The sequence below is a fragment of the Microchirus variegatus genome (genome assembly GCF_963457635.1).
Source record: "Microchirus variegatus genome assembly, chromosome: 2".
NCBI lineage: Eukaryota > Metazoa > Chordata > Actinopteri > Pleuronectiformes > Soleidae > Microchirus > Microchirus variegatus.
The window spans coordinates 18,090,278-18,114,443 of NC_139803.1; the positions used below are offsets into that span (position 1 = coordinate 18,090,278).

Sequence of the window (24,166 nt, forward strand, 5' to 3'; positions counted from 1 at the left end):
ATAATGCAAACTGGCTGGCTGTTAAACAGGATTATTACCAGTTGTTTTAAAATCGTTATTCTAATATGAAAGTCCAGCTTGGAACATTTAGTCGGGTTTGTTGGCTGAAATTGAGGATACTACCATTCATGCAATAGAAACTTTGTGATTTTGTTATGTATGCAAAGTTTGAATAAGACCTCACTTTACATAGGCCACTATCTTGGGCTGCCATGTTTCTTATGTTACTTTAAAGTGGTACAACTCAGTCAAAGCAAGAGAGAGAGAACCTGCGCCTTAAAATGGTTGCAAAAGGCGATGAGTACTTTTACTTGTATGTTATGCTGTAGCTTTAAATGCACTGAAACATTTTCTGATGTTCCTCTTTCCCAGTCAAGATACTGATGAGGTTAAGTTGATTAGATCATTACAATAGCCGTGATGAATGGGGGTTTATTTCTCTGTCAGTCGACTGCTGACAAATCAGGGGCAGATGTAATGAAAGTGCCTCCTCACAACATTAATCTTCACTGTGCTTTGGCCACTGGAGGAGCTGAGTGGGTGACTCCCTCCCTCCCTCCCTCCCTCCCTCCTTCCCTCACTGATTTACTTACTCTCTTCTCGTCCTTCACTATGTAATTCCTCCCGTGCTTCTTGGTGAGGTGCGGCGCCAGCACATCAAAGCGCCGCCGAAACTCGGAGAACACCATGTGATCAGGGTAACCTGTGAATATCATTATAGGTAATAAGGTAGGTATAGTGTGGGTGAGACAAGGAGGTCTGTGTTTCTTTATCTGCCCTTGGTACGTCATTAAAGCAGCTCCCTCACCTTGTCTGTATATCCGCAGAGAATCGAGCAGCTTGGAGCCACGCAGCTGAGCGCGGAGAAGCGCTACATCCAACTGCATTAGGCCTGAATCCGCACTCTCCCCTTGAGTCTCACATTCCCCTCCTCTGTACATGGATCCACTCAGAGCCTTCAGGGCATCGGCCTTGGGCAATATGCAGTGGACAAAGTGAATCCTAGACCGCCGCACCATGTCTAGAAGAGCATCCTGAAAAAGGGACAGGGACAGGGACACCACATTAGCTCCTTAGTAATGTGTCAATGTCACCACCATATTGGTCCAGGCAAGACCACTATAGAATCAAACAGACTTACAACTTTCTGTATAAAAAGCTGTTGAGATGTTGGATATAATGATCTGTGGGCAGGCCTGCTAACTAAGGCTGCAATGATAGAGCAATTAATGGCTATTATTGTCTATTTTACTAGTACTTGCGGTACTTTATTACACACAGCAGCGACTGAAACACACAGACAGAAGCATAGTGCGTGTACATGCACACTTTTACTAAATAAATAAATATTTCAGCTCCTTATATGTGAATATGTCCTGGTTTCATTGCTCCTCTGTGACTGTAAACTGAATATCTGGACGAAACAAAACATTCGAGGATGACGTCATTCAGAGGTATTTAGAAGCAAAGATTGACATTTACCATGTCTCTGGTTATTTATGAATTTAATTCATAGTCTATAATCAGTGACAGACTAGTTACGAATCAAAAATGGAACAAAATCAGCAAATGCACATAAATAGTGATGGAAAAAACGATTGATCTACCATACTATTACTTTATGACTATTTAATCTTATTTTTATTCCTCTTCTGTCAAATGAATCACATTTTTGAGGCCTTTCCCATACCCCAAAATATTTTTTTCTTGATATATTTTTATATTATTATAATATACTTATAATGGTACACTATACTATATGCAGGGAGTTTTCCATGGTATTAATGCACACTGTATATTCCAAAGTATTTGTACTGTAGCTTGTCATATTTTTGCCATACCATAAGCCTTCACAACACCTGAATTTCCATTTATAACAATATAAAATATCTTGATCACTAATTATGTATTTGATTATAACTAACTGGGATAAAAAAAATGGTTTAATACATGGAGACATTATTATGCTTCAATCCAGAAAAAAGAAAGAAATATTTCTCCCCTGTTTACTTCTATTTGATTATGTTCTGTTGTTGCCTGGATCAATCTGGCAGTGATGGTGAAGTATTGCTGCACTTGGTCAAAGTGGTCAATGCGGTGCCTACATGTATCAGTACGTCTACATGTGTCCATACGTAATCAGCAGCTTTCCATCTTCAATTTCAACAACCAATGACATTTAATAATCTCTCTTTTTACTTCCACACATGTTAAATCTACAATATATTCTGGATGCTTGTGTATGCAATTAATCTATAACACTGACAACAATGGAAGACTGGTAATAAATTTTACTGGATCATCTAAAACTTTACAGCCTACCTTTAACTGAATGTGTGCTGTATAAGCAGATGTATGTCATTAAAACGTAATATGTATTCCGTATGTTTTGCTTTTTTTCAATGCAGGGCTCATTTTCAACCAACTCCTGTTGAAAAATACACATTTCTAAAAATAAAAAATCTGAATCCATAATATGGATTCGAGAGTGATGTATAGATTACATAATTCATTACTGTATTATGGGAAATGCTGATAATGTGTAATTCAATGATTTCTGGCTACTCTGAACCACACCACCACATTTTTTTAATTAAAAAAAAACATTTTTTTTTGGGTTGTTTTGAAAAAAATATTTAGTATTGATGTTTTTGTCAAGGAGTGGGTTTGAAAGCAAACTAGCTGCAGAGCTGTTCTCGGTGCACACTCACACCAGGCCTAATATCATTTTCAGATTGATTTCAATCTCTGGGTGCAGCCTTCAATCCCATCAATGTTGTATAAAGCTGCAATATGCTGTTTGTGTCTGCCACGTACATATTCCAAAACAAATTAAAAGCTTCAAGCCTTTACATGTTCCATCAGCCTCTCGGCTTTCACTTTAAAACTGTTAGTAAAGATGAAACTAAAGACTGAGGTGTTGATTCTCAGAGGGCATTGGCAGCAGAAGCTGTTAAATCAATCATGTTGAAAAAACCTGTGATGATTGCATTGTAATTCAACGTTCATATCAAAGACAAAGTATCTGCTTTTGTCATGATGCCCAGTATATACACTTCCTACTCAACATACACTATATGGACATAAGTAGTCAGACGCCTGATGATGTTTCCTCTTTTGCAGCTTATATTTTACTCGGAAGACTCTTCCTCCAGATTTTAAAGTGTTTTGAAGTGTGTTTTGTAGAGCATTTATGAGGTCGGGCACTGATGTTGCACGAGAAGGCCTGGCTCACAATCTGTGGTCCAGTTCATCCCAATGGTGCTCGATGGGGTTGAGGTCGGGTCTCTGTGTGGGCCATTCAAGTTCCTCCACACCAAACTCGTCAAACCATGTCTTTACAGTCCTTGCATTGTGCACTGAGGCTCAATCATGTTGCAATAGGAAAGTTGGAAGCATAGCACTGTCCAAAATGTATTAGTATGCTGAAGTGTTGAGCTTGTCCTTGATTGGTGATAAGGGGCCTGGAGCCCAAAGCCCGATTGAAATGCCTGAATTCAGTGCTTAACAGGTGTGGCTCAATACTTTTGTCCATACAGTGCATGCAACCAATGTTGTTTTAACAATATTCCGTTATGATATTACCATCATAAGAATATTTATGATAATATTGTCTGTAATTCGCATATCTCTCGAACCGATGGTCGCATTCATTTCAAACTTGACACGTGTCTTGATACGGGCGCGAGCAAGTGCAGTGCCAGTGATAATTAATGCAAAACATATGACTAAATATCGATAAAAGAAGCACACACTGGCTTTCGCAGCTCTACTGTAGCCACTTCCCCTCTCACTCACACAGTACTGTGGGCTACCTGAGAGGATAAGCGCTCATTTTTACAAAAATTACCCAATAAAGACTCCCTGAATCCAGTGTGCCTCAGTGTGACTCATTAAAATGAGTCAGCGGATTTTGCTAAATGCGGTTTGACTGCATTACAATGAGTCAGCGAATTTTGCAACACACCAACAAACACAGGTATGCAGTGGCAATTCAAAGCTATGCTTTTGCACGGGCACTGCACTAGTTAAATCAATTTCTAATAATAAAAAAAGCATTGTTATAATTGCCGTATGGTCTATGTGCTTGGTGACATGAATTTCATTGTGTCTCATTGTCATGAATTTACTTTTTTTTAATGTATTTGACATACAAAAGCCCAACTGGGGACTGGAGTTGTAAATTAACAATTGCTATAAAGTTCAACTCGTTCAACTGCATTGTCCCTATAGAATAAATACACAAATAAATAAATTAAAACTAACTAATTAACACATGATATTGATTGGAGGGCCATGGTTTACTATTCGGTTTTTAAGTTTGACATTATCACATATTCATCATTATTTGACATTCTCCTAGATTGTTCTTAATCTGTTTTATCCTGTTATATACCTTTATTATGAATTCCCTTTATTACTCATTAGTACTTTCCCATTTTCTACTTGTTTTTATGATTCATTAATTCATTTTCTTTCCTTCTTAATAATATGTATGATTTAATTTTACCCACCTCTTCTATCTAATCACTTGATTAAATTATGTAGACGCATTTTTCATGTGTGCCCTGATGAAAACCGTTCAAAATACACTGGTTTGGAACTTTAAATATAGATTTAGATTTTTTTTCTGTATTGGAATGCCTTTCTCTTGAGTTACTTTAAGCCGTCATGATTGTGACTTTTGAAAATACAGTATAATGATTTGTTTGGTCGTCTCCTCTCACCACTTGAAGCTTTATCTGGATGCACAAGGACTTCTTCTTGATAGCAGCCACGCCTGTGGTGAAGGTCTTTCTCATGCTCGTAGCTCGTCGCAAGGACAGCTGCGACACACCTTCAAGGCCTGCGATGGAACCGGACAGAACGGTGGCTCCGCCCGCTCGGCTCATTACCAGAGAGCTGATGATCTTCCTGCAGGAAGTACAGCGCCTCAGTGTGTCGTTTTTTGTAGTAATCAACTAAAGTGTCATTTTTATGTCTTTGTCATAAACGGACAGATTTCTCCAGCATGTTTGTATGTACAGTATGCTGCTTACTTCTGGGAGTCGTGCAGGAGGCTTGCAGCATTGGTAGACGCGGGATTCTGCTTGGCGTAATTCAGCCACCCGCAGACGTTGTACTCCACCCAGTCTGTCCCGTGACTGTGACCGAGCAGGAAATTATTCTCCTTTTCGCTCTTCAAGAGGAAAGTGTGACCTGATGTAAATGTAAGATGCACGGTGAGATCCATTTTCTCAATTTACAAGCACAGAGACATGAAAAAATACACTACATACATATAAACAGTATATGAAGGCTTTGCCAACTGTCTGAAAATAATAATATACATCTTTATATAATAAGGTTCTGATGTATAGCATTTTTTTTGCCCTTGCTTGCCTTTACTCTCGCCCTCAGCAGGTCCATAGTAGCTAAAGAGACGTCCTAACAGTGTTTGCTCTGATCCACCAGGCTGCACTGCCTCCTCCTCCATCAGCCACAGCAGGCCCCGGGCCTCCTCTGTCCGAACTGTCCGTACCTGTCAAACAAATGTGGAAATATCAGAGACATAATATAAGAGACATGTACCGCCATCATTTAAAGAAAACAGCAGCCCCCAAGACAAAAAGGAAAATAAGCAGTAACGACTGACCTGACCACCGTACCTTGAGCTGAATTTCCACTTTGCCTGTTTGAAACTCTTAATTATGAGGTCTGTGCCACCCAACTACGACACAAACACAGTGACAAAGCCCTTTGATACAAGGACATTTTGCTTCCTTTAGCTATTTTATGAGTAACCACTTTTCAAACGGCATTTCCACATTTACTGTGTATCTACCTTTTGGGTACAGGAGAAAACATTTCTGACATTCATAAAAAATTATTCCCCTTAAACGCTGATTGTTAGGGTCTATACTTAGTGTTTTATCAAAAAAAATCTCAGAAATGTAATTAAAAGTAGTTTTATTGTTGTTGTTTTTTAAAGAAAGACTTTTCCAACATGAGCCTGTTGTGATGTGTGTAATATTAAAGCTCCAGTGTGTAACTTCTGTCACCAAAACACTGCTTGTGTCACTAACCCCGCCCAAACTTGCCCAACACCTCAGATAAGCTTGCTGAAAGGAAGACTCTGCATCCTGATGCCAACCGTTCTCTTTCAACATTCGTTACAGTTTCTCACTGCCTCACTCATGATTCGGAGAACTGGGCTTAATTCCTTAACCTAAATGTTCTCTTTCGCTTTTAGTTTTACCTCATTCACGGGATAATTCCTTAAAGCAGACTTCACCGGTGTCTTTGCTTTATTGGCACTGCTGTGATTCTTCAGCCTACCCTGTTGTTGTTTTCCCCTTTGCGCATAAAAATGCGTTTTCCGTGATCTGAATGCACTCAGATAGCAGTTGACCACATTTAAGTACAGGTGTAAACACATCCGAGACATATTGAGGACAGATTGTTGTCTGATCTGCCAAAACACTTTGGGAGGACTTCTACCCCTGCATCAAAACGCGAAGAGTCGACGATACAATAGCGCAACTTCACATAGTCTGCTGCTGGAAATCTTTGCAGAAGAGAGGGGGAGTTGACTGTGATTGGATAGCAATCGGATCTTGATGTGGACACTGGAGAGGCCTGTTAATACCAGGTGTAAATGCATGTGGTGAAGCGCTATTGATCACAGAAAACACAGTCTAACTTTTCGCCTCCCTTTCAAGATAGTTTTTTCTTCGGTACAAATCAAAAGTGCACACATGAAACAGGCTGATATATAAACTAACCTACTGTTGCGAGCTGATTATCTCTATGTTAGATATCATTTTCCTGGTCTTGCAACTGCTCACTAATCTTCCATAAATCCTAATTAGAGATTTCATGTTTGCCTAGTCCATCTTCTAGTGACATAAAATGGCAAATGTATTCATAAACTATCGTAGATTTAAGATGGCATAGATCTCATTAGTGGAATCTTTTGTCCTGAGGCAAAGCAGCTACTGTATGTTGTCACTGAGAGTGAGCATTCATGTCTCAAGCCTGCTCTCGGCATCAAGAGGCGAGTACAGCGACACACAAAAAAAACCCTGAACTACTTTTACAACTAGTATGAACACTCAAAATTGGAGTTTCGAAAGCATTTGTGGTTTCCATGCCCTTCAGCAGTTTCTGCAATAATAGCGTAATCTATTTAGTGCTTCCCTTATAATCTAAATGGAAATAAAAAGGGAGTTCTTGAATGTGACAGGAGGCAGGCGAGAAGGAATTAAAATGTAATACAATTAGTATTTTAATTAGTGTGAACACAGGGAAGAAAATAAAAGCCACCGCAGTACTGGTGATCCTGAGAGTATGAGGAAAGCTTTTGTTGCCCTCTTCTTATGATACCAGCAACATAAATGTCATTTTATTGGCCAGTGCAACTCATATATTAGTATTCATATCATATGCTTAACCTGATACCCAATCGCAAACATAATGGAGCTACAATAATGAGGTTACTGTTCTTCAGTCCTCGTCATCTGAGTGGGGGGCTTTTATTTGTATGATGTAACTGTCAGTGCTATTCCACATTCATAATATATTTAAAATGTTTACAGCATTATTGTTTACTGCAGCTTTCTAATATTACCAATTTTAACAACTTTAACTTTCCTTTATAAAAGAATGATTTTAAATTGCATTCATTTTTGCTTGATTTTAAATTGTTTAATGTTTTAAATTGTTTTAATTTCTGTAATTGATTTTTTATTTGAATGTGTGTTTGGAGGAGACATAAGACATAACAACTATGAGGTCTGTTGTGAGTTTCGGCATTAAAGCCCTTTGGAACAGAAAACTGGAAAACAACACAAAAAAACTACAATAAAATGAATCAAAGGAGTCTATGTTTTCTTGTGATGTAGTACAGTCCACTGCCTCTGTTGCCACCATTCCCATTAGCGAGGGAGCCATTTTAAAAGTAAAGCATTCAAACCAAACACATTGGAAATTCTACTGATCTATGACTCTCTAAACTCTGCCATTTCTGTTTCCATGGTGCAGATCACAGGCCGCAAAGGCCAAACATTGATTTTCTTCCTTGGAGTCAATTGTATAACCTTTCTTTTCCTGCTGCTACGCTCTCTTTCTAGCCTCTACATACACACACACACACACACACAGAGAGAGAAAAATCCACAATTCAATAAATGAAAACTCACATTAAGGAAAAGATTTGATGCTTAAAAAAAACAATATTCGTTTCTGAGAACAAAAACAGATTTCAGACAATACCTTGTATATAAATAAATCTAATTAGTGACTAAGCAAGTGGGAAAAACCAAACAGAAACACAATAGAGTTGCATTGTTCTTACCAGTGCTTGACTTGAGGCTTGGTCTACCACTGCAACAGAAAGAGAGGTGCTGGGCTCTGGGTCGTCTAAAGCGAGCTCGATGTTCTCCTAAAGAAAGACAGATAAGGTCTGCTGAGTCTTTCGTTTGTTTTTCTTTAGAATACATCCAGGCCGTTTGAAGCCCTGGGTTAATACGTTTCTATGGCCATTGACAAATACTGTATCTTTAACCAAAAAGGTTCTGATAGTGATAAGTATTAAATAAAACATTTTGAGTCGATCATAAATATTTAAGATGTCGATGACAAAAACACAAAAGTTATAAAATAACTTGATTCCAGGGTGGTGCTCAAGAAGAAGAGAAGATGGTAACACATGATACAGATGCTCACGGTGAACAGAGCAGAAGAACCCTTTGAGGTAAACTTGAAACTCTGAGTCAACAGTTGGACCAGGTCTGTGAAGGAGTACACTGTGGCCAATTTAGAGTCAAGTTCACCCAATCAATGGGGAGAGACCTTGCTCAGAAGTAGTCAGGATGTGAACCAGCAACCCTTTCCACTTGACCATAATGCTGCCCTGTTGACATTTTAATTATTTTTTATTATTCAAAATGTTATTTCTTTATTTAAATGTTGTGGACATGGACATAAGAAGATGTAAAATACTTTGTTTCCAGCTTCTCATATGGAAGGATTTATTTAATGTCCACGCTTATGTCACAGCATAATGTAGTTGCAGACAACTAGAGTTGTTTCCAAGATTTATTATGGATATTGAAATAATATAATAGCATATTATTGAAAATAATAGCATATTAAATTTAAAAAAACGAAAAAGGCATCAACACATTTATTATAATAAGAACACTTGGCATTTACAGAGGCTGTTTCTCCTATAGGCGAATCGAAAGGAAAATGTCATTACTATTACAGATGATAGCTTTTCTGGAATAAAGTGAAAATAAACACACTAAATTACATTCACTAGAGCAAAACAGGCATATGGCAGCTCACTGTGACAAAGGGTGGGGTGCATGAGAAGTGTAGGTAAATATTATTAATGGTTTGGTGTGATAGATGCCAGTGTTCAAATTGACTGAGAAGTAGTCAGATGTTTTGTTGTTGTTGGTTCTCTGCTGTGGACCCACACTGTGTAGAGATCATACAACAACTCATTTGACCTTCCTTTAGTGTTCCTTGAATTCTCCCATATTTCAGTTTCAGTGGTTGAATGAGGACTGCTCAAAGGTGGCCCACCACACTCTTTCAAAATAAGGGTTCCAAAAGTGTCCTTCTACAAGGGCTGAGGTTCTAGGAACCATTTGCTTCTGAAAAACCCTTTCCCGAAGAAAAGGGTTCTTGGTAACACTAATGGTTCCAGTAAGAACCATTTTTTTTCCAGAATAAAGGGTTTTAAAAGGGTTCTTGGTGGAACCTTTATAAAAAAAAGGTTCTACCTGGAGCCAAAAAGGGTTCTCTTATGAAGACAAGCCGAAAAGCCTTCTATGGTTCTACTTAGCACCTTTATTTCTAAAAGTGCAAAGTTAAGAAATTAGCCATCACATTTATAGGTTTAAATAAACTTAAATCAATGTTATGACTTTCTCCTTAAAAGTTTTACTTAGACAAATTAATGTTCTTAATCTGTGTGGAAAAACATCAATGTAAATATGATTAGATTCTAATCATATTATGAAATTCTGTACTGGCCCATGGGCCATACATTTGACACACCTGATGTAAAGATAGAGCAACATCGGACAGGAAGTCAGCTCCATGTATCACATAATGGTCACTGAAATTCCAATTGGTCAATTAGTGGAAGGCAGGAAAACAGGAAGATACAGTACAAATGTGTGATTTAAAGAATATTCAGCAGGTCAGGGTTTGGACACAGCTGGTCAAATGTGATCAGTGTAATTGAATTGCTCTTTGATGAACACAAAAACCATAAATGATCACTCAATTTAAAAAAAAAAAAAACTATTTCATACTATGAAATGGAAAAAGACAAAGGTTTATGAATGTGTGGGTGGGAGGACATGTTTTACCTTCTGTTGGATTTATTTCCTATGGTGGTCATTTTTGAGCAGGAACGCCAAAGGTGTCTAAATTGAACAACCAACTCAAAATTAAGTTAGTGCAGTAGTGATGAGAAATCACATTTGTTAAGATGCTCAGTGTATTTATGCTTTTAGAAAGATGTAAGTGTAAGTGGTCAGTTTAGACTGCACACTGGAGGAAGTTTAAAAATATAAAGCATATTCCTGGTGTTGTGTGTATCGCACGTTCGCCTGTCTGTCACTGCCACTGATGATATCGTGTGTCGTTTTAAATGAGTGTGACCCACTTTTCAATGACACTTTAACGACTTCTTATATTTATCGAGATGCACGGATGAAGCAAGAATTACAGCTATACAATTTTATGCAAAACTTCCATTTCACTCAAAAACCCTTCCTCCCATGCAGGGAAAGAATGTGGGTGGGAAAACCCAAGAATACTTCCTCGCAGCGGTGTAAAAAGTAATAAGATGATTAATTTTAGTGTGCTATCAGACATATTTTAAATAAAAAGAGCTTTTAAGATTACAGTTCAGGCCTGCAGTGATGATCGAATGCTTTAATAACAGAATTTCTCAGGGACAACTATGGTCAGAAACAGGAGGACAGAAGAAGAATAGTTCCTTAAATCATGGAGAAACGGTGGTGCTGGGCTGTGCGTGTGAGTTTGTCTCCCGACGGCAGCTGTGAGTGACTTCACTTTGATGTCAGCAGAGGAGGTGAAGTCTGGCATCGCTAATGAGAAAGTCTAACATGTGAACTACTTTGGCTTGTCACGGCTCGTGACAGGTGGGAGGGATGGCGTATCTGATGTGTGAACACATACGATATTGAAGTTGATATATTAGTGAGAAAGTCAGAGACAAAGGGAGAGGGATAGAGAGAGGGTTAGAAGGAAGAGAGGGGGAGAAAATGACAACGCTGTGTGTTCAAAGTTTTTTTTAGATCCTTTCATTTCGTCACATTGTGTTGCAGCTCTAAAATAATAATTAATTCATCATTCATCAATTCATGTATTCAGTATTAGGGATGAGCCGATACGATACTTGGTATAAGTATCGGTCCGAGGAACATGTACAATCCGGTACAATCCAAAAATCCTACTTTTTGCATGCTTTACTATGCAGAGGCTGTAAAAATGTAAATAAAAATCGGCAAGAGCATTTTAGCTGATATTTTGGCTGTTTATATATTGGTATTGATTGATTGGAACGGTATCATGTCATGATTCACTATGATTCTCCAAGGGATATACGATTATCTGAGGCATCTCGATTCATCCAAATTTACTTTGAAAACAAACAGTGACTTAAAAAAACATGTTAACTAATTTAGGCATTAAAAAGTGGTGAAAAACAGTCTTCATATCATTGCATATGTGCCATATGTAAAGAATTTATGGTATATTAGTTTATATATCACATTCATAAAAACATGAGGTCAATGTGACCTTGAACTATGACTTTGAAAATTCCAAATCTTTGAGTCCCAGTGAATGCTACATTTGAAAGGGTTTCCTGAAGGATTTGCTGAGATAAAATGTTTACAAGGCACAGTCAAAGTGGCCTTGAACTTGACCATCAGAAGCTATTCAGTCTGTCCTCGAGTGCAGCTGAACATGAATACCAAATATAAAGTGTAGTGAAAATATTGTGATCCCAGGAGTTGGACAGATGTCTGGATAGTTTCTGCATGGACTGTTGTTCACATGTGCACAATGCACAACAGTTCACACGCGTTTACCTCTTTGTATCTCTCCAGCTCCTGCACAAAGGTGCGTTGGTAGAAGAGTGTTTGGAGACGTTCTTGAGTGTAGTTGTGACAGAGGTCCTCGAAAGTTGCGCCGCACTCACGCTTCCCCAGCCTGGGGTTCTGGAAGCCTGGTGTGTCCACAATGAGAAGAGAACACAGGGAGTTCTGGCTGGACTTCAAGGCCCTGCAGCACAGGACAAACAAACAAACAAACTGTTTATACTTGAAGTAGCATTTGCATTAATGACATAACAAACATAATCCAAATGCTGAGTCCTGATTCAAATATACTCTTACACTTCCTAAATACCTACCTCATTTTTTTTTATTTTGCTGAACATAAAAGTAAAATAAACAGCAAAATGTCCCTAGATTAAAAAAAGAATAATGTAATAAAAGGGTGAAGTCATGAACTTCTAATAGTCAAAAGAAACAAAGAAAAGATCTGTTCAGTGATTTATTCAGTGAACTATCTATTAACAATAGACTGAATATTTAGATATTAATATTATGTGTCATCAACATCGCACTTTCAAATCAAGTGTAATGAAAACAATACATTTGACATTTTACAGGAATTGTGACACTGAATACAAAATATAAAATATCCAAAACATTGTTAATATCTCATGTCAGGTGAAAAAACAAAACATAAATGTATGAATAGACGTGTTTGTAGCACATTTATAACAGATGTAGAAGTAAATATAATTTTCTCCATCTGTTTTTCCTGATGAAACACAATAATTTGTCTCAAGAAAACATGGAGAATATATATATATATAAGAATATAAATGCTTGTCAAAATGTGGCAGTTATCAGTGATCTATGACAACAGGTCAGGGTCCAGTTTGGACGGTATCTGCAGTCCGCCTATTAGTGACCAGCATTTCTTCTGAACAATTGTGCTAATATGATGTTTTGAAATGATCTTTTACAAATATTCCTCCTAGATTGAAAAAAACTGCCAACTGTTTGGAAAGCGTTTGATTTTTTTGGTCAAAATACCATAAGGATGAAGCACCAGCAGTTCAATCACACCTGCCAAAACAGCCCTGTTCAGAACGCTCAGTTTCGTCGTATCTCTTTATCTAAAACAAAACTTAAGGGACAGGAAATGACATCAGCCACAGAGGCTACTGGGAGCTAACAGCAGTTAGCATTTGGAAAAGTGATCATTTGCAGGCTCTAGCAGGCACATTGCCATCGTATATAACATGTATCCACTGGACAGAAAAATCCTCTGAGGCTGGAAGTTTGTGTAGGACTCTGTGCTGCAGAGGCTAAGAGCCAACTGTAGCAGTTGTACCTGAATATTATTGGTACTGTTACTTATATTTCTGCAAAAATAGCCTTTTGTGGCCATTGCACGTTAATGTGTATTATATTGTTATCACTAATTTTGTAAGAGCCTTATCCAAATGTTGGTGGTACTGTAACTGTAACCTTTTTGCACTATACACAAATGTTATTGTACTTGAATGTTGGTGGTTTTGTTACTTACCTTTTTAGCACAAAACTAGCAGCTATTTCAATAAATAAGTGCTGAATAATTGAAAACATTTTGTATCATTTGTATCCGTTTACTATACATGCAACACAAAATAGTAGTACAGGGGTTGACCGGCCCACTGACTGGACAGCCTTCCGAAAAGCTGGCCCTCTGGAAATTTTAGTTGAATAGCCCTGGTGTACATCATTGTCTAGTCATTGTTAAAAAATAGGGTGATGCTAATTTTACTACACTATATATGGTTAAATTCAAGATGTCATAAATGTCTAAATCAATGACAATTAAAAGGAAATATGGATAAAGGTGCTAGGTCCCTACACATTGCTAGTATACCACGTGTCAAACTCCCAGCCCAACCTACAAGGTTATGTCTTTCCTGCTCCTCCATTGACATATGTATAAGTACCACACATAAATTTAAACCCGTAAAATAAATACGCGTGAGGTCAAAACGACCTCAAATTGACTGCCCTTGGTAGTTCTCGTGTTAAATTGTTAAATTGGACTTTGAATACACAGAGCCTGAACCAAAGGGGGTTAAAGTTAAAGGGGACGGAGTCCTTCATTTGTATTTTGATCTTTTAGCTTTTTATGTCGAGTAAATATTATTGACTGCAGCAAATTATTGTGCAGGATAAGTGACTACAGACCTGTATGTGGTGTACTGAAATAACACTAAACACTATATACAGAGGAAATCAGGTGAGACAGACTGGCATTGTATTTCTATACTGCTAATTTCAATGGAAACTCATTCATAACTTTACCACACAATATTTAAGGGTCTCCTACAGTTATGTTCTATTGTGAGTACTCCAACTGATGTGTATATAACTTTGAACGTCATCCACTATGGATATTTAGGCAGTCTGAGGTTTGTCCATCGGACCGGAACAGAAATACTAACCGGTTTATTAGAGAAATAAGGACAGTGAAGATTTCAGAGTAAAGTCCTGCTGCCATGGCGTCTAAACAGTCCATGGCTGTAGCCTTAGATCCTGAAAAAAAAAAAAAAAACAGAGACAGAGCAAATCAGAAAGAGCAGACTTACCACAGTCTCCATCCACATATAACAAAAGAAGTCTTCAAACTTGGTCTAAAATTATCTCCGTAAAGCAATGTCATTTAGGGACTCAGGTGTTTCCGAAAAAGTCGGATCAAACAGGACGCACTTATGTCTGTACCTGGCGGCTATGGCCACCTGTTAAGCGCTCCTAATTCATTCCACTGTCACACAAAACGGTGAGTGCTCGGGGGATATTTTCACATTTATAACTGTAAATTCATATGTGATCGCAGATACAGGGAGCGCGAAACAGAGGTCAAGTCTGTCCATTGCTGCTATGATAGAATTTCAACTGTATCCTCCTCTCCTCCTGCCCTTCAAAGTATGCCTCGGACAAGATGGAAGTCAAAGGACCTGCACATGTGAAAGAAATCAATGTGAAGCAATTATGATTTCAAGGACAATGAATAAAGAGAAGGACCAAAATTGCTTGTCCCTACGTAGTGTGTGTACTTATCTGTCAATAGGCATTGTAAAAGCTGCGGTATTCATTACTAAGATAAGCTTCACTTTCTCCGGAGCGTGCAATTTCCCTCGGGTGATGAGGAGCAGAAGCGAATGTGTGTGGAAACAGAGAGAAAGTGACAAAGAGAGGGAAAGAAAAGGTTTGTGTGTGTGTGTGTGTGTGTGTGTGTGTGTGTGTGTGTTAGTGGGTGGGGGGGTTGTGAGATATGGAGAAGAAAGAGCATGTCGGTAAATGCGGTGTGAGGAGTACCTGCGTCTGCTGAGCCGTTTTCGTCAGAAGCCTGGCGACCAGCACCACCTCCTCTGGGCAGGCTGCCCTTGGCCTGGTGCTTGAAGATGGCGGAGGAGAGCTCTTCCAGAGTGCAGCCCAGCAGGTACGCTGCCTTCTGGGCCCACTCATGACGTGCAAACTGTTTCCTGCCGGCTAAGACACGAGCATGAAAACGTCCATTAGCCCGTCTGCCAACTGCCCCTGTGGCACACTCCCACCATGGTAGCTTTGTGACAGATATCATGTCTTTGACAGGTTATGGTTATATTTCTGGTCAAGCTTACACTAACACAGCTGATGAGAATGTGCACAAAAAGCATGATGCTTTTACCAAAAATGCTTGTATTGATAAGAAAAAAAACGCAGCTGCTTCTGCAATTTAAACACTATTTCTTTAAGGGCTAGTGCAGGTTTTTGGAAGTGTTATGGAGGTACCACCAGTGCTGAGAACCAGTCTGAGAAGACACAGACACCTGCTCTCATCTTGACCACTTAATAAAAGGCTAATCTACATCGTTTGCCACTTTTCTGTGCAATTAGCCTTTTACGACCGGAAAATAAAAGTGGTGATTCCTAAACCATTTACTCCCTGCAAATCAGCTATTTTAAATCACAGCACACAGGAGTTATAAAACCACTGCAGCCTCCATCCGTGAGTTCTTTTGTGTTATGTTGTGATTTCATTTTGTTTTAAATTCTGATCCTACCAAACAAAGCAGCAGTGTACCAGCAGCTCCTGTGTCCTGGTCCTGTTTCCATGGACTTTGGTGCAGGAACATGAGCAGTGTAAAACTATCTGTGTTCCAGCTGATAGATGAGCATTCATTAATGCAACACTCCTTGTCTCAAGCTTGTTCCTGGAGCAGGAGTGCTGACAGAACCTCAAATAAACTCTAAAATGTGCAACTATCCATTTAAGGTTAAAAAGACAAAAAATGAAAAAAACAACAATAGCATCTTTTATCAACTTGAGAATTAAAGCATTTAATTGGGGCATATAATTAATTTATTTACATAAAAAAGCTGTTGGGGAAATACATGTTTCTCTTTAATCTACTGGTTGGGTGCTGGAAACATGCAGATATGAGTGCAAACTTTAATTTTAATCCACCATGAAGTGGAATCTTCTGAGACTTAACAGAGGGATTTCACACAGAGTGGTGGGCTCTATCTGCTTCATCAGTGGCTCTGCATTCTTTTCATGATGATAACCACAGAAGGCGTAAAGACTAGAAAAGACCTACTTGCTTTGATAAAGCTTAAATTCTAATAAAAAAAAAAATCAAAAAGAGGAAATTGCGGTTGCCAATATAACTGAGTGTTTTTTTATTTTTTTGGAAAACATTGAGTGTACGTCTAAAGCAGATAAAATAAATCCACATTTGTACATTTGCACTTAAAAAGCAGTGCGTTCTTAGCCTTTTTTTTTTAAATCTACACTTATCAGTGTGACAATAGTGTCGACAGAGCAGGGAAGATAGAAAAGCAGGTTCATTTCAGACGGTTCATTAAATTAGCTGTAGTGGAGAAGAGATCATTGCTGCCCTCTTGTGTTAATATGTGAAATTGCACTTAAACCAGAAACCTGCTTATTATATATATCTTTATAGTCTACGGTCTATATATTTATATTCTACATTCATAGATGTTGAAATGCATTTTTATTATGTATTACCTTCACCTCGATTGCCTTTGCTGTTGGGACAATTTCCCATTGTGGAGCTAATAGCGGATTATCTTTTCATATACTGTCTTACTGTATTTTATTTCTATTTTATTTAAAACAGTCCATAACAGGAGATAAAATACTGTATTTGTAACTATGCCATCACACACTGTCCCTACATAAGAACCACTTAATGGTCCATAAGTTACCCAGTGATTTGCAGTTCAGTAAAGATGTAGTTTCTGTATTCCTAAAATGCTGCCACTATACAGCCTTAAATATGTTCATCAAGTAAGCTTTGTTTTTTTCACAGCTCCCATTGATCAGGACAATCCATATACATTGTTGTTTACATGTCCTTACTTTAACTTTGTTAAATCTTTAAAATCACTTATCACGTATGCATCACCAGGAAGAAATGGCATTTGATGGAAATAAATAAAAAGCTATAAATCTCTGGATGGGAAGGCAACTGTGTCCTTAAAAAGCCAAAGTGCCCTTCATATTTAGGAATAAAATATGACTAAAACTCACCTCATCCATAATAAAACAATCTTGTGGGCACCGTCAGCCTTTGTAAATGGCAGATATCTAATTTTAAAATGGAGGTCACATGCTTTGAGAGGCAGATCTACTACTTCAGAGCTGAAACAATAAAATCAAACCCTCTTACCTCAGATTTCATCATTTAAACAGCTTCAAAGACACATTTTTTTCTCATGTTCAAGAGGATTGTTGTTCCCTAATAAATTCTTATGACAAGACGAATGTTCTGTTGGACCTTAGGGTCAGAATGAGATTCATGAATTGTATGTCCTTGATCTGCAGCTGTGTTCTCAAACAGTGACTCAGTGAGTTTGACTGTGGTTCAAGTAATGTCACGAAAACAGCGCTTTGTTTAATTCAGGTGCTGCAGAATACTGCGCCGAGACCGACAGATGGGCCAGAAGAGGCCACAAAAGGCCTTAAACTTACAGATTATAAAAGTGTGTCCACTAAGTTTGTCTCCTTGGTGGAGGTAATAAAGACATATGCCTGTTGCACTGTCCTCTTTTAACCCAGACTTAAAACGAGCAGGTCACCTCTATCACATTCTTAAAATTGTAGTTGGAATATGACTGAAAATACAAAGAAACACCAATAAAAAAGGTTCAGAAGTGAATTCTACTACTGAAAAAATCCAGTTGTCCAACAGCATAAATTATTCTCGTCCCCACCCGCCCCTGCACTGCAGCTGCATCCCCAATCGCTCCCTCAGTCAGGTCTGATAGTATTGCTTGACAAATCATATTCAGATGAATACGCAGCGAACAAATCATTTTAAAATAGTTTCTGTTCACGGAAACCAAAAGCTGAGGTGGAGGTCTGCGCTCTCCGAGTGCTTTTCTAGTTTTTATTTTGAAGTTTGGATGAGTTTGAGGGAAGCAGTCCAACAAACTGATGCTAGGTACAAATGCATAACACAGTGATCAGACTTACAGCTGCCTTGCATCACACAGAGTGTTACCTACAGTGACGTAATACAAGCTTTATATTTATGACATACCGAGTCATTAAAATGATTTCCACTAGGGAGAATACATGTCATCTCATTTCCAGCGTTGTACAAATCAAAGATGATATCTCACCCTTGGTAGCTCCTGCTGCTCCTAGATGACAAATGGCCCCGAGGACGAGCCAGAAGGCCTTCTGCTCATCACCACTCATTCCCAGAACCTTCATTGCTGCTTGAAGCTTGGAAAACTGCTGAGAGGCCCGCTGCTTATCCTCAGTCTAACATATATGACACATACATTCAAAATAAAATGATTTCAGCGCTGAATTAAAGATAAGCGTTATTCAAAGCATGTATTAAAATAATGAGATAAACCAGGATTTTCAAAACCGGCTTTGAAAATACAATCTCTGACCTACTTTAAGTTCTACTGTAGAAATGTCATTTTATAGCATTTGCCTGTTACAAGCCAGGGTACACCGTGCTGAGGCAGAATGATGTTGTTTGTCTGATGTGTTTGACCTCAGGCACATATGAATAAAAGTCAGATGTTACTCTATGTTCTTTAAAATGAGGCTCAGAAAAAGACCAGCGAAAGGAACTGAACACTGAAAACAAACAAAAACAAATGTTGGCGCTAGTGCACACCTGATACGAGGGGAATGTTCTTTTTTGCTGCAAGACAAACCAACAACCAGCATTCTTATAAAATCAGAGTTGCACCTTCAGCTATATAAATGGGTGTGCGGCTGTTGAAAAAGGTACCTTTGTCTGAGGCATGATTCCAAATGCATTGTTTTCAGCAAAATGGTTGAGATGCAGCTCCGTTCTGACGAAATTAAAGACAACATTAACATTGCTTTTGTTTCTGTCCAGGTTATTAAAAGCATAGGGAAGAGAATGGCCATTAAATGAAATGAAATGGTGTATAGTGTATTGTGGGATTTCAAACCTGACCTCAGAGAGCTGTCTGCTCCTGCCATCAGGTAGTAAAAGACGTTAAAAGTGGACTCTCCTTCTGGTCTTCTGGTCACCCTCACCTTCTCCAGAAGCATAGTCTGAGAGGCAAAGGAAGTAAGTATAACTGCATGATTCTCATCAAAAAAACAAGAATGTACAAAACGTCAGTAACAGTAAACAACTGGGCATGAGCTGTTTATAACCAGCATAAGACAGATACACTTGTGCTCATAGAAAACATGGCTGCCAGCAGCGGCACGATGAAAGACCTATAATTGCCGCTTAGCAACATGTTCTGCACATACTTTAGTCTATAATAGCTGTAGAATATGTTCACCACTTTATTTAATTGTTAGGTAGCCTTTTCCTATGGTAAACTGAAGTTTTTTAACTACTCCTTTTACTGCAAGTCCATGAAAAATTAATTGTATTTATATCTCACAGAAACACAGGGACTGCTGGTCAACGGCTGCCATGTTGTGTAAATGTGTGTCACTTGGGTAAATCCTGACAGAGGATTTCAAACACTAACATCACTAAATAAGATATTTGAATGATCAGGTATAGGCGACGGTGGATCGACAACTCATATGTGCTGTGACGTGAAATCGCAGATTTTCTCAATGGACTTTGGTGCGGGGAACTGTACACATCAGTTTACAATTCATAAAGAGATAAAGCAGGAAAGCATGTCTGTCTTATGCTGGTCCTCGGACTGTGCACACAGTCAGTTCCTCATACAACTACTCTGACAATTTTCTTTTTTTTTTATAAATGAACATGTGTTTGATTATCATATACCTGGATGGAGGCGGAGGTCATCTGACCCGCCTGGTCAAAGTCCAAAGAAACAATATGAGAGAAGCGGCTAGCGTTCCCGTTCATACAGGTGGAGGCATTTCCGAAAGCCTCCAAAACTGTGTATACTGCCTGCCATTTCTCTGCTGCAGACAACAAAGAGAAACAGAGCCACTCGTATGACTTAACAACAGCATGCAATACATTTGACTTATTGTCATTCTGCGTCTGGATCCTTTGTAACACACCGGAGAAGGTTTTGTTGGTGCTGCCAGCAACGGTGAGCAGATATTGGATGATGTGTTGACAGTTGGTGGTCTTGCCACTGCCGCTCTTTCCCAGCAGGACAATGGACTGATCTCGGCGAGTTGTCAGGAGATTTCTATAGGCGGCCTGGGCCATGCTGTAAATGTGAGGGGCAGTATCCTCCCTTCTACAGCCTTTAAACATCTGCATTACCTGGAATGTAGCCAAAGAGGCAGAGAAGCGGTTGCATTCATCAAATAGCACCTTGACTTCATTGCACGGTGATTACAATCTCACAATCTGTTCAAGTGAAACAGATGTGTGATTATACACCACAAGCTGCAGCCTACCTTCTCCGAGTACATCGAGGGGGCACTAATGGGGTTAATGACCACCATGCTGGGTCCAGCGTGCGTGTGCACCAGGTTGCCACCGTATCGCTGCCGCAGGGAGTGCATCACGCTCGACTCATTCAGATACTGCAGAGAGGCCAGGTCCTCCACTCGGTCAGACACTGGAGGGTTTGCCTGCAGTTCAAAGTCAGAGGTCGCTCACACACTCGCCCAGTGCCATCCGTAATTGATGAGGACCAGAGTTGATTTGATGATTAAATACCTTCTCTACATCATCTTCATCCACGTCCAATAAAGATCCATCACTCTCCAGGCGGATTTTCACCTTCCCCTCTGGCAGACTGCCCGCCTCCGTCCTCAGGAGAGTTGCTGCATCACCACACAGAGTGAAGTTAATTTATTGTGACGTATGATTTCACCTTTCATGCCAATCTTCTCATGTCTGATAATGTGAGGCAGTTGTATCAATGTTAACACTTTAGTGAGAGTTTAAGTTTTTTTAATTGTTGCTGTATGAGTTAATGACACAAATTCAGTGCGGGGAAAGCCATGCACGTCCCTGGCATATTGCTGATGTGAGTAGCCAGACTGAAACATAAAGGCACTCTCACTGAAAACATGACTGCCAGTGGGGACACAATTCAAATCAGATTTTAACCAGTTATCAAAAGGCTCAACTGAAATAATGAGTGTCTCTACCAACCTTTTATAAAGGATTTTCTGGTTGGAAACTGTAGTTTGCAAACCACCGACTCCAACACCAAATTCCATTGGAAAATGTGTGATTTTAGCTGGAAGAGGACACAGAAACTGCAGCTCTACAGCATTGCTGCCTCATTTGGTAAATCACTGAGGTAAATCTAATTGAAGGATTTCAAACACTGAGGTCGTAAAATAACACATTTGAACTTACTAATGGAGGCAGTAGTGGATCAGCAGCTCCTGTGTGCTGTGGTGTAAAATCCATGATTTTCTCAATGTACTTTGGTGTGGGAGACTAAGCAGTTTCCACACTTCAGTTACCAGTCAGAGAAAAAAAACTGTCTAACAGTGAAATAAAGAGGCAAACATATTCTTAAATGATTGCAGAATTAACAGGAGCAAATATTTTATGAGGTGAGTCTTTTTTAAGTGATTGCAATCTATTTTTCTTTGTGTCCAATCAGTCAGTGAGAGCGAATGCAAGGGGCATGCAAGGCAATGTCAGCACTGACAATGTGCCAGTACCTCATTCAATAAAAAAAAACTATACTATCCCTTTAACAATTAACATTTCAAAAGCATTTTCCATGTTTCAACCATCTATTTATATAACAGTGTGATCAAATATCCTCGACACCAGCACTGAACCTGAGGAGCTGAGGATTCATTTTAAAAGACATAAGAATAGAACATTAAAGAAACTCACCCAGTGAAAATCCATCCTTGTGGACAAGCCATACTTTCTCTGTGTTATACCAGGCTCTCTCTGCTGTGATCTGCTCCTCAGTCTTTCCCTGTTACAAGAGGTGAACAGAAATGTATGCATATGATTGTGAATACATTGGTTCATGTTTAATGACTATGTTTCCCCACATGCACATTTACATTCACACAAGTAAGTCAAGTGCATCACAGACATAAGGGTTAGGGTTGAGTGGTGCAGATATACAGTATATAGTTAAAGGTCCAGGGTGTGACATTTAGGAGGATTAATTGCCAGATATCGTTTGTATAAATTTATAATCGCATCCTTTAACATATAATTTTATAATTCTTATACACTGGACTATTTATACTACACAGCATTAAATAAACTGCATTTGTTCCTCTGCCACTGAGATGCGTGGACAGCAGACATTTAAAATAAACTAATCTCATCTGCCTCAACAGGTAAAAGCTGAAGGGAAGACAATTCCTGGTAGTTTCTTGGTGGTTATATTACCACAGTACTGGACCATCCTCACAAGGAACTTCCCTAGATCATCACAGACAGACATAAAATATACAAAACATGCATCATTGAAACACGAGTATGACTCCAGTCATGTGTATCCATGGCCAGACCTTAGTTGCAGCCGAGTGTGCTGCCTGAAGGACGGCCACAGGGTCTTGAACAAGTTTGGGCTGGAGAGGGAAGAAGCAGAGGTCAGCTGAAACTTGGATTGGATTCAAAATTTGAAAACGGAGCACAAATCGTGGCATTATTATTATTATTATTATTATTATTATTATTATTATTAATAATAATTATGGCATTAAAAACAGCACAAAACTCTGTAGCAAGACATGGAGCAGTCAAAAACGCAATATTAAGTCAAGCAACGGGAGCAGAGTGAGCTGTTCAGCTAATTCACCAGAAAAGAATTGTAGCACTGATGCATTAATGAGCGAGGTTTACAAGCTGCCTTTAAAAATATAGTGTGATGGTCTGTGGGCAGAAAATAAATAAATAAATAAATAAATCATGTTCCGCCATATTAGCAGTCACAGTTAACAAGATCTGTAGCACACATGCCAGACACTGTGCAGCCAAGTGTGACACAACCGTCGCTGATGCTAATTACTGTCGCCGTAGAGATGATATGGTGCTGCATTAATGCAAATATATCATGTAATGTAATATTTAATTAAGAAAAAAAGTTTAAAGTCACAACTTTGATAGGATTTTACAGGGTTGATGAGAAACTGTAGCATATGACAACACTATGAGAAGATAATATATGATTGCATCACACGTCACGATAAAAGCTGTTGTGTTAAATTGATTGTAGTGAATTATGGGGGGAATTATTAATATTGATTGTCCTGAAAATGCTGTCTGCATTAACAATATACAGTCCATGTGATTTATTATGTATTTAAGTGCCACAAGGAGGAGCATTCCAGGACCTTGAGGCTTTGTTTTCATCATCATGGTTCATCTGTAAATTTTAAACTTCCTGTCTATTTTTATGCGATGAGTAGAAGTATGTTTCCAATAAATGTTGGTAAAAATCTACCCACTGATGATGCCACAAAAAATTATCACATTTTCAAGAAATCTCTAGATCTAATCCAGATTACAGATTTGGAGGCCACTTAAATGTAACATGGGAGTTACCTTTTAAAAGTTCAGTTGTGTATATCTCAGCAACATCTAAACAGATCAGGATGAATTTTGTCAGGTTTATGTAGCTATAAGCAGGTAAAGTCCTATACAGATCCAGAAAGTCTTCTTAAA

The 24,166-nt window shown here is 38.7% G+C and overlaps 1 protein-coding gene across 7 annotated transcripts in view; it reads right to left on the minus strand.

The window, feature by feature from the left end:
- LOC310939786 (unconventional myosin-XVIIIa-like) overlaps window positions 1-24,166 on the minus strand; it is an 83,825-nt gene that overhangs the window by 49,363 nt on the left and 10,296 nt on the right. For all 7 annotated transcript variants that reach the window (XR_014593057.1, XM_083904626.1, XM_083904629.1 and 4 more), the window contains 18 exons: window positions 23,011-23,070; window positions 22,373-22,460; window positions 21,227-21,333; window positions 20,962-21,138; window positions 20,614-20,824; window positions 20,369-20,511; window positions 19,565-19,665; window positions 19,373-19,436; window positions 18,741-18,885; window positions 15,426-15,599; window positions 14,552-14,642; window positions 12,123-12,315; window positions 8,336-8,422; window positions 5,383-5,521; window positions 5,040-5,199; window positions 4,728-4,914; window positions 809-1,034; window positions 594-703 (listed from right to left, as the gene is read on the minus strand). Coding sequence is in view for 6 of the 7 variants with exons in the window: in XM_083904626.1 (XP_083760752.1) it covers window positions 594-703; window positions 809-1,034; window positions 4,728-4,914; window positions 5,040-5,199; window positions 5,383-5,521; window positions 8,336-8,422; window positions 12,123-12,315; window positions 14,552-14,642; window positions 15,426-15,599; window positions 18,741-18,885; window positions 19,373-19,436; window positions 19,565-19,665; window positions 20,369-20,511; window positions 20,614-20,824; window positions 20,962-21,138; window positions 21,227-21,333; window positions 22,373-22,460; window positions 23,011-23,070 (2,463 nt within the window). In the remaining variant the exon portion in view is untranslated. The remainder of the gene's footprint in view (window positions 1-593; window positions 704-808; window positions 1,035-4,727; window positions 4,915-5,039; window positions 5,200-5,382; window positions 5,522-8,335; window positions 8,423-12,122; window positions 12,316-14,551; window positions 14,643-15,425; window positions 15,600-18,740; window positions 18,886-19,372; window positions 19,437-19,564; window positions 19,666-20,368; window positions 20,512-20,613; window positions 20,825-20,961; window positions 21,139-21,226; window positions 21,334-22,372; window positions 22,461-23,010; window positions 23,071-24,166) is intronic.